The 14,408-nt window shown below is 39.7% G+C and overlaps 1 protein-coding gene and 1 pseudogene across 9 annotated transcripts in view; one reads left to right on the top strand and one right to left on the bottom strand.

Moving 5' to 3' along the window:
• Positions 1-3,183: 3,183 nt before the first annotated feature.
• The window catches only part of PPHLN1 (periphilin 1), a 119,838-nt gene continuing 108,613 nt past the window's right edge, over positions 3,184-14,408 (bottom strand). For all 9 annotated transcript variants that reach the window (XM_006168542.3, XM_014584209.2, XM_014584210.2 and 6 more), the window contains one exon: positions 3,184-5,223. In XM_006168542.3, the coding sequence (XP_006168604.1) occupies positions 5,029-5,223 (195 nt within the window). In that variant the 3' untranslated portion in view covers positions 3,184-5,028. The remainder of the gene's footprint in view (positions 5,224-14,408) is intronic.
• Positions 14,199-14,408, top strand: part of LOC106733896 (60S ribosomal protein L31 pseudogene) — a 21,751-nt pseudogene continuing 21,541 nt past the window's right edge.

Genomic DNA, 14,408 nt, shown 5'->3' with positions numbered 1-14,408 from the left:
ATTCCAAGGGTTTTAGTTGTTGTGTTCTGGGAAATGTGGAAGAAGACCAAATGTATCATTCCTAGTATCACAATAAACACAGCTGAAAGGTGAAAACTTTAATTCATTCTGACTCCTAGAATAGGAAAAGCTGAATTACCAGGTTCCTTCTATTTAAATGATTCTTTTCAAATTTCGCCATGAGTCCAGCAGCCACAGAGGTTCTGGGCCCTGACATGCACTGCAGCTAAGGTAGCCATAAACTTACATGCTACTTGCCCCCTAATGGCTACCCCTTATGAACCTCAAAGGTGTATACTGCCATAGCTCCAAAGCAGAAGTCATAGGACCAATATGGAAGTTAGGAGCAAGTGAGGATAAAGTGAAAAACCAACACCACTACCAAAATAGGACTTGACATCTTTTTCAAAAGCTTTTGATAGTTACTTTTATACATAACCCATTAGAATTAATTACACATTAACTGTATATATCTCAAACAGCTAGTATGTCCTGGAGTCAGAATTCGAACCTAAATGACCACCACTTTCTACTTCTTCCAAGAACACTGAGCTTCGACTCAAAGATGTGGATAAAGCTTAGCCTTCTGCTATTTGTGAGCTACATGGCCTTGAGCAAATCCTAAGTTCTCTGGTGCTTGAGAGTAAAACGAGAAGGAAGTCCTCATCAGTAAGGTGTATATGAAACATGGTTCACAAAACACCAGGATAATGTTTCTGAACTTGTTCACACAGTGAAATAATGAAAAATATGGTGCTTTTCAAATTCGACAAAATATTTAGTGAGTGTGTACATGTATATGTGCATATGTGTGTGGGTTCAAGTTGCCAGGATGTGCTCACCAGAAAGGAAAAGCATCCCCCAGTGGGGTGGTCATTATTCTCTGAGCGTTAGGTGCCAGCCTAAGCAGTGCCACAGGTATAAAACCTACTGGGTGGCTGGTTGCCCAAAACACTGAATGCTGTCTACCACGAATACTTCAGAAAGGACTGGTACCCTGATCATAGTTGTACCCAAAGAACCATTAAAGCCTTTCTTGGGAGTTTAGGATCCATTAGAGTAAACTCTGAAGAGAAGCTGAAAGCAATACGGATGTATATACCAATTTCATTTCTTCCACAAGCGTGACAGAGACAGGCACCTCCAATAAGCTCCCCCATGCTGTGATCCATCCTGTCTCAGCCTGGATCATGGGTGTGTGTGTGAGCCTGTCCTGTAGAGAAAAGCCTTGGGATATAAACCCAAGACCTTCTCATGGGGGGTCCAATTGTGATACCAGTGCTCCACGGTCTGCCTCTAAAAGCAGGAAGTATTTGGCAATGTAGCAGAGTCTTTCCTTGAGGGCAACTGGCCTCCTCTTCCTTCAAGAGGTTCAGGAACTGTGAACTGGCTCAGAGCTATGAGAAATCCATGTTTTCACTAAGAATGCTACACAGGAATGCACTGCTCAAGAGAAGCTGGATCCCACATGGTGATGTGATTTGAATTCTTGCCCTGGTCAGTCTGAAATATGCTGGGCACTTGCGTGTGGGCTGGAACGTGGAGGAAGGGAACTGTGGCGTGACCGGACCTTGCAGAGGATGCTCTCTCTCTCTCTCGCTCTTGTGTGTGCACATGCTTGACACTGATTTAAACACATTTTTGTTTTTTGCCATAGGATGTGTGCACTGGCCAGAGAGAGGGAAAGTGAGAAATCACCACTCTCCCACCCCCAGTAGTGAGCATGCTGCAATCCCTCTTTTTGGGATTTTGGGCACGCACGCACACATGTGTGCCTAGCATGATTTTCGAGCCGCCAAGTCAGGGACCCAAACCACACAGTTGGCCGTGTAACTGGCTGCTCTCCACAGGAATCCAGAGCCTTAACCAGCATACCATCTGCTGGTCCCTAAACATTTTTAAAATGTGTACTACTTAAGTAGAATTTTTCAAATCTCATTCTTAAATACAAGGAAGAATAAAGCTACATTCAACACCCTTCACATTCTGCTCTTAACCCGTTTCCACCTCCATAGCTAAGCATCTTACCAACCAGCCTCAGTCACACAGACCTATCCTTTTCTCTACACCATCCCCTCCTCCTGGACTGTCCCTCTTCTGCCTGAGTAACTCCTATCCCTCAAAGACCCAGGGGTCCAAGACCACTTCCTCTGTGTTGACAAATATAAGTGCTTACCATGTCCCAAGCTATGCGAAGAAGTGAGGTCACAAAAACCAGGGTTCCTGCAGGAACTCCCTCCAGGAGTAACTGCAAAGATGTAAGATGTTAATTCTACGATTCTTTGAAATTCACCTTCCTAAGTTCACAATCATTGAGTATTATGTGTGCCAGGCACCATCTTTACTTGTTTAACTGATTCTCAGACATCAAGACTCCCCCTACAGGGACCAACAGCGTAATGGCTTTGTCGCTGGACTCCTATGTAGTCAGCCACGGTTTGTGTCCCGCACCCAGTGGCTTAAACTCATGCCAGGCGCGTGTGCGTGCATGCCCAAGATCCCGAGAGGAGAATGGAGGAGAAGAGATTGCAGTGTGGTGTCCCCCCCGGGGGATGATTTCTCACTTTCTCTCTTTGTCTGGCGAGTACATGCACCCTATAGCAAAAACCCCTTTAAAAAAAAAAAAAAAGACTCCCCTAAAAGTCATCAAAGTTAATCATTTCCCAGTTCTCAAACTTCCTTTATTAGGCGAATTGAATACTAAGTAGTGCAATCGTGCAGCAGAGAGTAATAAAGTCTCCAGTTTAGTGAAACACTTCAAGACTGTTAAAATAAGAGAGAAAAGACGATCTAATTACTAAAACCTGGTAGCTTTATTTATATTTTGCACTTTTAAATTCACAAAATGCTTTATAATATCTGCTTTCTCTCTGTTGATCATCAAGGCTTTATGGTAAGACAGTGACAATTTTTATCACATCAACTGGGTATACTCAAAAACAATGGATAATTTACAAACAAACTTCTTTAATCAAGAACATTTTGTAAAATACAGACTTGTTAGACATCTGAGATTCATCTATCCTAAAATTAAGACTTTTAAAGCTTAAAGCACATGCTTGCGCGTGCACACACACACACACACACACACACACACACACAAATGGATTTAACACTGGCAAGCCTACCAGAATGATGCCGGTGGTAAGCTATAAAAAGCATTAAGTGTTCAATGTAATTTGGGAGAACAGGAGAAAAAGAAATTATCTGTTGAACCTATGTTTAAATGCATCTGTTAGTAAGACTGGTCTAGCTGAACAAATTTCAATAAAGTGAATGACTCCTTTGCCTCTGGTAGTTTCCTAAGTTTATTTTTAAACTTGTGACATTTTTCACTAAAGGAAGTGAATCCTGGGACTAGACTACTTAATGAAAAGAAAAACATTATGAGGGAAAAAAGGAAAAAACAAGACCATTACTTTCTTAGTCTTTGCAAGGTGGATAACAAAGACACTGTTCATATCAAGAAGGAATACCAGATGATATGCACATTTAGTTTGCCTTATGTTTTCCAAAAGTATTACATATAAATGGAAGAATAAAAATTCAAGGTGGCCTCTTTTAGGAAACTTAAAAAAAATTGTTGCCCTCAGTTTTTCAATTTGTAGAATGGCATAATATATACTTTCAGGCACTCATTATAGGATCTATTGAAATTATTTATACTGGTATTTCCACTTTTAATATAATTGTTATGTATTCTGAGGTAGTTCTTTAGAAAGCAATAGGGGCCAGTAAAATTAATGTCAGAATTCGAGTGAGAAGAGTGTGGAATGGAAAGAGGATGGGACGATAATGAAATCAGGTAGGAAAAACAAACATGATTTTTAAGGTTTCCTTGCTAATGCCGCAAAATTATATATTTTGGCTCTGTGTCACTAGGCTACTGGAAGTGACCAGGAAATAAGCAGGATAGTTTAATTGTCCTAGTTACAGTCTTAACTAACCCGTGATTTGGATGCCTTGGTCGCGGTGGACTGTTTACACAGACTGCGTGGGCAGGGGTGGCTGTGCTGCGGTTACTGCCTACTCTGGTTGATTTCTTTTAAGAACACCTCTAAAGGGTGAAGAGTAAAAGGATTAATAAAGAAAGATTCTGTAAACGGTTTAATCACAGACATGTTACCAATCGCCTTCTTTCTTGAGATAAGGACTACAGGCCTAAGAAAAAGTAAAGCTCTACTACTCCAGCATATTCTAAAGTTTTACTCTTTTGGTCAGAACTGTTTTCTTTTTTTTCCCTTGAGAAATGTCAACTTTAAAAAAAAAAACAACAAAAACAAAAAACCCTCATCTTTCATCTTAAATTGCCCACACATCAGTGATAGTAGGCACAGGAGTTTGAGGATTACAGTAATTGAAGAGATTGCAGTCATTTGCTGGGGACAAAGGCTTTTATTCTGAGGTGTCTTTCAGAGATTTAAGTGCTCTATTTTTATCACCGAAGGAGAATTATTCCCAAAGTATTCTTCAAGATACCGAAGTATTCCATTTATTAGGACAGTACACGCTAACCTATCGAAGTTACAAAGCCCAAGAAAAGCAAACAAGTCAATAAAAGCATGACTTAGAACTCTAACATTATTACATGGTGTATCATTCACTGTGAAATGTAAAAAGACTACGAATGCTTAAGTGGAATGAATGATCTGTAACCTGTAAATTATACTCATGTGACCAAACGGATGATCGGAAACTGTGGAAGACTACAGAACACAAATAAGGACAGAAAGGTGCTCGCCTGGACTGCTTTCTCAAAGCCAGAAAACTTAACTGACTCATCATTTTAGGAAAAAAAGAAAAAGATGAGTCCTGATTAGGAGGCGCAGTATGTTAAAAAAAAAAAATCTAATTAAAATAATTCAAACAGACTATTTTGGATGTTTATTTGAGATTAAAAATGTAGTTACCTATCATAAAGTACTTTTCTTCATCACAAAAATGTCATATATTAAGGACTTATACAATCCAAGGGAGGCGGGGAGACATCTAGAAACTTTTTTTTTTTTTGTCTGAACAAGAAATCCTCTAAAAAGGCTCTCCAAAATCTTGAGCGGAAGCATCATAATCTGCAATGAAACGCTTGAGCTCTTCAACACACCGCTCACCTATTTCATGTAAATTCTGTCTCAATGCAAACTGTATAGGCTTTTCTAATGAAGGATCTTTTTCGATCAGCATTTTCACCACCATCCCAAAAGTTTCACAGTCTTGTCGGTAAACCTAGAAAAGTAAAACATATTCAGATTAGCTGAGAGTGAGATTATTATGCACTTATGGCAGACTCATGATACTGAGATCTTTTTCTCATCCTTGCATGGCCACTATTATCAGAGGCCATAAACCTCTATCACTGACATCTGCAACTTGCAACTTGAACGAGTAGAAAAAAATTCATCATTGAATGAAGTTTGGCCTTACACTGCCAGTATAAGGTGATCTGCTTAAAGAACATCAGACTAGAGAAGAACTAAGAACAAAGGTGAGGCACAACACATCAATAGCTTTGTTCATTTATTAGTTTGGAAGAAAATGTTTGAGTCTCTAACTATTGACAAAAAAAGTTACTATTATTTATTTAATTCTATTTGTTGTTATTATTTTTTAATTTGACCAGACAGACAGAGAGAGAGAAAGGGAAAGGGAGAAAGAAAGCCACTAAGTCCAGGACTTGAACTGTGGTTGGCTATGTGGGAATCCAGGGCCTTTAACCACCATGCTGCCTGCCTGACTCCCCCAACCACCCCCACCCTGCCACTGCCAAATTTAAAATCCTGCAGAGTACACAACAAACAACGATGAGAATGCTGATAGGCCGACCCTAAGGCCTGGTGGCTAAGGGAGACAGATCTTCATCGCCAAACATGTGATTTAAATCCCAGACCTTGTGGCTTGAAAAACATGCAGGTGCATGTGCATGCATGCCCCAAATCCCAACAGGATAGAGGATGGAGGAGATGGGATTGTGGCATGACTATTCCCCATTGTGGGATGCTTTTATTCTCAGTGTATTTCTCTTCTGGCAATAAAAAAAAAAAAAAAAAAAGAAATAACATTTCATTTTGACTCTCAGTTTCAGGTTGCTAAATTACACTAAATTTATTTTCTTGCTTTTGAAAACAGTTAAGTCCTAAGGAAATTTACAGAGTAAGTTCTTCAGATAACATGGAAATTAAAATACATAAACCCTTAGCTGTTTTCCCCACCTCAGCACTAATTCACAAATATGTTTTCCTAAATAATGATCAAAATTTACTTAAAAATAGCCATTCAATTTAATTCAGCCATTTAAATAATTTATTCTTGTACATCCTGAACATGTCCCAGAACTGATTTTAGTATTCTGATAAGCTGCATGGAAACAGTATTCCATTCACAGAACCTTACATATGATGTTAAGGCAATAGAGCATGTTAGGATTTCTCTCACGAAAACAGTGTCTAAGTCAAGCCAAGGTAGTCCTCCTGGGGGGTGGGGGGGTTAGTCAGCACCATATTTCACAGTCTTAGTGGAGGTAAATTCCTTACCAAACCAGTCAGCCCGCATAATAACAGCATTCTCATACCAACCACAGGCCTCAGCAGACCACTTTGTGGGTGGCCCAAATTTTACAGGCTTCTTTAGAACAGATGAACTAGATGAAGATAATGTTACACTGTGAATTAACCTGGAAATTCTTGCATGTAAATATGTTTTTCTACTGTACAGTAACTCTTTGCTTAGCATATTCACAGAACATAAATATGTGACAGGTTTACATATGAAAAATAAAACCATGTAAAAATGTTCATACTTTTATTTAAACTGTGAACTACTGTCACAAGAAAAAAGATATCAAACACTTAAAGTTGATGGCATCTTTTCTAAGGTATCTTTATCTAAATTCTAAGGCCTTTTTAAAAATTATTTGTTGGAGACATGAATCTTTGTATATTAGCTGATGAGAACAATTAGAACTGCTGAAAGCAGCATAATTCTCAATTAGACGGCAAATATTCTTTAAAAAGGCCCTGGTTGGTCATTAGACAGGAAATAGTTTTTTGTTAAAGGAAGACCTCACCCTCCAGCATTTTATAAATACAATTCGCAACTGTCAGAAACCCATTTCCGAAATCTGTTCCACAGTAAACTTAATCCCAAAACAGGAAGGGTGTGGTTATCTGCAGGAGAGTTTGTTAGCTTACAGTCCCCAGATGAAAATGAATTAATAATCTTCAGATTTTATATCTATGGGCCACACAGGAAGATTTTTTTTGTTTCTGCTTTTGTCCTGCTTGGACTTCATCAAAATGGGATACAGGTCAAAGCATGGGTGGAGTTCACATAAACTGCATAGAAACATTGTTAAGTTTGCCAGTATAATGAAAACCCTACCCAAACGTGGCTTACACACACCTTTATTATAATAACCTGTGTTGGTTAAGTTTCCACAAAATATTTTAGGGTTAAAGGGATATGACAAAATAAATGATCTAGGCTCTTGTAATGGCATAAAACTTCCCCATAATATATATTACATTACTTCTTGTCTCTGTTCTCTCCAGAAAATAAACCAATATCAAGGTAACATGAGCCATCAGAAGCATTTTCATTTCAGCTAAACCATCTTTAACATAACGAAATCTGGAAGAGCAGTCTAGAGAAATGGTAGAGATTATAGCATTGTGATGTTTAATACAGTAGACATCACTCTAAATATTAATTTAAATATGTGCATATTTATTTTAATATTTAAGGTGTTAATATTAGGGGATAACTGCTACAGAACACAGTCTTAAAGGTCTGGAAAATCAAATAACATTATTTCCTCTATTATCGAAGCTTCATCATTTCATATATTTGTCTTTATCTGAACTCATCTGGCTCAAATGCTACATGTAATGTGTTATAGGGAGAGGTAAACCCAGACAATTAAAACACTGCACAAAGGAGACATTTAGATGTATAAAGTGATGGGGAGGCAGAGACAACAGATGAGTGGTCCCAAGGCATGCTAACTGAGTTCAAATCCTAACTCTACTATTTTTGGATGCTGAGTAACACTCCCATGTGGAGATAAAATACATTACCCCAAATATACTCCTTCGGCACACGCTTGAGATGACTATTCAGAGGGTTGCAAATAAAGAATTAGCTTTAAAAAACTACATGTTGGGAACCAGCAGTTAGCGTAATGGCTATGTCGCTGAACTCCCACGTAGTCGACCACAGTTCGCGTCCTGGACCTGGTGGCTTAGAACTCATCACGCCAGGTGCGTGTGTGTGCGTGCCCAAGATCCCGAGAGGAGAATGCAGGAGAAGGGATTGTGGCGTGACCATCTCCCCTGGGGGGTGATTTCTCACTTTCTGTCTCTATGTCTCTCTCTGTCTGTCTGGCGAGTGCATGCACCCTATAGCGAAAACCTCTCCAAAAAAAAAAAAAAAATAACTACATGTTGTGACTAGTCAATGGTGTGGACATTAAGGTGCTGGATCCCACATGGCTGACTTTGTGGTTCAAGTCTTAGACCCAGTGGCTTGAAAATCACGCTGGGCATATGTGCATGTGTGTGTTCAAAATTCCAAAAGGATAAGAATTGAGATGTGGCCATCCTCCCCACCCCCCCATAAGCACACATGCCCTATAGCCAAAAAGAAAACAAACAAACAAAACCCACTTAAAACTATGCTTGCATAAAAAGAAACAGCTATGTACAACTACTGAATATTTGCATTACTAAGGAATTAGACAATGCAAGCAGGATTTCTCTGCACTCCCCCTTATCTGCCTAGGAAAAACTGCATCATAGAGGAAAGGGTATTAGAGGTTTGACACCTGACCCAGAAAAACAGAAAGCAATCTTTACATCTTTTACCCTTACCATTTTGTAGCTGAACTTCAAACTTAAAAAACAACAAAATTGCTACAGAGAAATTGAGAAAGCACCTCCCAGGGAGGATGTTCACAATGCAATCCCTTCTCCTCCATCGTCCTCTAGGTATTGTGAATGTATGAACACACACACACACACACACCTGGTGTGTCTCTCATGTCACCAGATCTGGGACTCGAACCACAGAGTTGGCCACATGGGAGCCAGTCACCCTAACATCATACCACCAGTTGGCCCCAAGTATACTTTTCTGTATGGTATACATATCTTCAGTCATCTTGTCCTTCTTAGAGTTTCGTGTTTTGTGTGGCTCCTGTCCCCCTGTGCACATAATTTGTATGCCTTTTTCCTGTCAATTTGGCCAGTTTCATTTCACAGACTAATGATTTCTCTATATAGCCTAACCTCACCACCAAGATGTTCACACCCAAATCCCTATGCACTGTGTACATTTCACTTTACATAGTATGGTGAAAGGGACCTTGCGGGTGTGATTATGTTACAGACAGGGAGATTATCCTGTATTACCTAGGTGGGTCCTATTAACTACAAGGGTCCGGATAAGAGGAATATGGGAGGGTCAGGAGTAGAAAGGCAATGAATGTCATTACAGAAACAGGTTGAATAGACAAATACAATCTTTAAGGATGGAGGAAAGAGCAACAAGGCCAGGAATCCTACCAAACACTTAAGGAAGAAATAATACCAATACTCCACTATGTAGAAAACAGCAGCAAAGGGGCTTCCTAACTCATTCTATGAGGCCAGCAAAAGAGTCACTGGGATTACAGGTGTACAACACTGCACCCAGCCTTTAGGATAGACTAGGTTTGTCCAAAAGACATTATAGAAAAGGAAATCCACAGACCAATAACAAAAACATGTAAAAAAAAAATCATGAAAAAAAGATTCTAAACTAGGAATAAAATGAAACTTCTTCAACTTGATAAATAACACCTATAAAAGACAACATGGTGTAAAAAAAAAAAAAGCTAACATCACGGTAAGAATAAAGTAGATACTTCCCCCTGCCCCTAATCAGAAATACCAGAAGGGTTCCTCATCTCACTGGTCATTGTACTGGAAGTCCTAGTCAATGAGAAAAAAATAAGAAAGAAAGAAAGAAAAGAAATAAAAGGTATACTGATGACTTTTAAATACAGTATCAAAAGCCCTACAGAGGAGACTTTTTTTTTTTTTGGCTGGAGGGTGCATGTGCTTGTGTGGTAGGGTTGTAGAGAAAGAGAATACTCCAATGGAGCATGGTCACACCTCAATCCTTTCTCATTCATTTCTCCATCCTTTCTAGATGTGGGGTATACACACATGGCCATGTTTGCCCAGCACAGTTCTCAAGCAACTGGGGCAGAGGTCTGAACATCATGGTCAGTCATTTGCGATATGATTCCTTTATCCATTAGCCCACAGAGTTGGTCTCGAGGACACCGAAAAGAGAACGAATAAACAAACTGCAGAACGGGAAAAGAAAATCTATGCAAAATGCATAGCTGATAAAGGACTGGTATCCCAAACATACAAAGAACTCTTAAAACTCAAAGATAACAAAATAACCCAATTTAAAAAATCACCAATATCTGAATGTATACCTCACCAAAGAAACCATTCACACAGCAAATAAACATATAAAAAGATGTTCAACATCATTGTCATTAGGGAATTCCAAACTAGCACAATGAGATAATGTTATCACTACACTCATATTATCAGTATGTTTAAAATTCAAAATACTGGGACCAGCAGATGGTGTAATGGTTACATTGCTGGACTCCTTCGTAGTTGACTGCAGTTTGGACCCAGTGGCTTAAAACTCATGGCAGGTATGTGTGTGTGCGTGCCCTAAATTCTGAGAGAATGGAGGAAAAGAGACTGCGGCATGACCATCTCCCTGGGAGGTGATTTCTTTCTATCTCTGTCTCTGTTTCTATGGTACGCATACATACCCCATAGCAAAAATCTCTCTTAAAAATGAAACTAAACTGAAAAATAGTGACTATACTAATTTCTAGTGAGGATGTGGAGCAACAGAACACTTTTCTTGCTGGTGGGAATATATCAATAAAATGGTACAACCACTTTGGAGGTTCAGCACTTTCTTACAGAACTGCCAATAAACATGGTCTTAGTATATAAACCAGCAACTCCACTGCTATTATCCCAGTAACTTGAAAACTTATGTCCATACAAAAATCTACACACGGATGTGCTCCGCAGACTGGGACCACACTGGAGGCCTGGGTTTGACCTAAAGACTGGGTGCAGTGTTCTGAACCTGTAATCTCAGCAACTCAGGAGGCTGAGACAGGAGGATTGTGACAGAACAAAACCGTGTCTCAAAGAAACCCAACCAAACAAAAAACTATCGAGCCACAAAAAGGAAGGAAACTTAAATGTATATTACTAAGTGAAAGAGGCCAATCTGACAGGGTTGTATACTATGATTCCAACCATATGCTATCCTGAAAGAGGTAAAACTACAAACATATATAAAGATTAATGGTTGGGACCAGCAAATAGCATAATGGTTACGTTGCTGGACTCCCACGTAGTCAACCAGGGTTCAAGTCCTAGACCTGGTAGCTTAAAACTCATGACAGGCGTGTGTGCATGCGTGCCTAAGATTCCAGAGAGGAGAAGGAGGAGAAGGGATTTCAGAGTGGCCATTCCTCCTGGGGGGTGATTTGCTTTCTGCTTCTGGCAAGTACATGCACCCTATAACAAAAATCTCTTTAAAAAAAAAAATAAGTGGTTATGGGGGGAAAGGAATGAGGAATGGACAAACAGGAGAACACAGGACATTTCTAGGCCTGTGAAACTATGCTATATGATACTAAATGATACATTATGAATTTGTCAAAATTCACAGAACATAAGATAGAAAGAGTAAACCCTAATGTAAACAATGAACTTTAGTAATTGTATTAATATTGGTTCATCAAGCATAACAAATGTGTCAAAGCAATGTAAAATATTAATGGTAGGGGAAACTGAGTGGGGATAGGAAGTACAATTACATGGGAATTCTGTACTTTCTTGCAATTCTTCTGTAAACATAAAACTGCCCCAAAAAATAAAACCCAGAACCAGCTTTCTGTGGTATAGTGGTAATGAACTGCTCAAGAAAAACTGGATCCCACATGGTGACCTTGATTTGATTTTAATCTCTGGCCAGGCCATCATGAAACAAACAGCACATGCATGAAAGTGCCCAAGATCTGCTGGATTGGAAGAAGAGGATTGTGGCCTGGTCACACCCTGTGGATGGGGTTTTCTTTTTTTTTTTTTTTTTTTAGAGAGGGTTTTGCTATAGGGCACATGTGCTCACCAGACAGACAGATGCAAAGAGACAGAAAGCGAGAAATCACCCTGGGGTGGGGGGGGATGGCCACATCGCAATCCCTTTTCCTCCATTCTCCTCTCAAAATCTTGGGCACGCATGCACATGCGCCTGGCGTGAGTTTAAGCCACCAGGTCCAAAACTCGAATCACGGTCGGCTACACAGGAGTTCAGCGACATAGCCATTATGCTAATTGCTGGTCCCTGGATGGTGTTTTCTTTATTCTCTCCTTTCCTCCCTTACGAGCATTTACTTGCTTTATCATGAAGAAAATAATAAAACCTATTAAAATGTTAAAATAAAACAAAACTACATGAACAAGCAAAAAAACAAGGATGAGATAGGGCCAGTAGGTGGCGTGGTGGTTAAAGGCGTGGGATTCCCACATGGCCGACCACGGTTCAAGCCCTTGGCAGCCTGCTTTCTTGCTTTCCCTTCTCTCTCTGTCTCTGTCTGGTAAAATTAAAAATAACAACAACAAAAGGAATTGAATAAATGAATAATTCTTTAAAAAAAAGGAGTAATGAAATTTCTTAACCTGTTTAACTTAGTTTTGGTACCTATTCCTGACTATGCTCTCATATGGATTAAATGAGATAATATAGAGTGCTCAGAATAGTATCTACATTTAATCTATATGAGATACAGTGACAATGATAGAAAGAGGAGAAACAACTGTTCTGACTTTGTCTAGAGAAAAGAATATTAGAAAATGGTTGTAGAGCTGACTCCTGAATGGGAGTACTGAAAATGGTGTTAGAGTTGGTAAGTTCTCTCTAGGAAAACATGGAAAATAAGGAAATACTGTTTGGGGGAAATTCAACTGGCTTAGCTAAAGCATAGGGTGTATTTGTTTTATTTTTTAAAAATAATTATTTAATTTTATTTATCATTATTATTCTTTTTAGTTTGTGACAAGGCTCATGTGCTTACTGGAGAGAGACAGAGAAAGGGAGAGGGACAGAGAGAGAGAAAAAGTGAGAACACAAGCCACCAGGTCCAGGACTCAAACTGTGGGAGTCCAGCACCTTAACCACCATGCCACCTGCTGGTGTGTTCCTTCTTTCTAAATGGAGAGCATGAAAAGCTTTCTTTCAAAGAGTTTATACCTCAACTTGTAAATTAGCCATCTAGGAAAAGGGCTACAAGGGAGAACTTGATCTTTTGGAAGTAACGGGAAGGGAAAATGGTTAAGAACTAATGCTTAAGAACTGAGAGCCAGCACATAAATTGTGGCATGATTTGTCAAAGAAAGATGAGATTTGAGGCTTCATAGGAAATTAAGCAGCAGTACAGATGTGATAACGTGAAGGGTAATGAATGGAAGGTGTTTTACCTTTCTTTCAAGGGGAAGGAAAGTGTTGGGAGGGGGATGAGTTTAGTTCCAAACATGTATTTGAGGCACTGACAAGACAGTGAGGACCGCCTCTCAATAGGAAATTGAGTATGCGAGTCTAGACTTTGGAAGGAAAAAGCAAGGAAGAAAGCAGTCAGTTTTACAACCTTGGCATTAAAACCAGTTGAAGCCATATACGTTTCTTGAAGAAGGGAGTAAGTTTACTTCTAGCCCTAGAAGGAGATAAGAGTCTGTAAAGAGCTTGGGAACCAGCAGTTAGCGTAATGGCTGTCGCTGGACTCCCACGTAGTCGACCGCGGTTCGTGTCCAGGACCCAGTGGCTTAAAACTCACGCCGGGCGCGTGTGCGTGCGTGCCCAAGATCCCGAGAGGAGAATGGAGGAGAAGGGATTGCGGCGTGACCATCCCCCCTGGTGGGTGATTTCTTGCTTTCTGTCTCTATGTCTCTCTCTGTCTGTCTGGCGAGCTCACGCGCCCTACAGTGAAAATCTCTCAAAAAAAAAAAAAAAAGAGTCTGTAAAGAGCTCGAACCACTGTGTAAAAAGATAGAAGCAGTAAAGAGTTTGTAAAATGTGGAGACAGTCAATCAAATGCCAGAGAAAGATCAAAGAAGATGACAATCAAAACACAACTAGATTTAGAAATTAAGAGGTAAATAGTTAAGCACAAGAGCAGTTTATTTGGATGATCGGGATTACAAAGCTGTGTGGCCCAATTCAACAGTCACTAGCCACATGTGACTTACATAAATAAAATTTTGTTCTGGTCATAGGGTGTGTGTGCTCACTGGAGAGAGGGGGAGAGAGAGAGAGAGAGAGGGAGA

Source organism: Tupaia chinensis, unplaced genomic scaffold, assembly GCF_000334495.1.
Source record: "Tupaia chinensis unplaced genomic scaffold, TupChi_1.0 Scaffold145870_1, whole genome shotgun sequence".
Lineage (NCBI taxonomy): Eukaryota > Metazoa > Chordata > Mammalia > Scandentia > Tupaiidae > Tupaia > Tupaia belangeri.
Note: the sequence above shows the minus strand (reverse complement) of the source record. Positions and strands in the feature narration are given on the sequence as shown.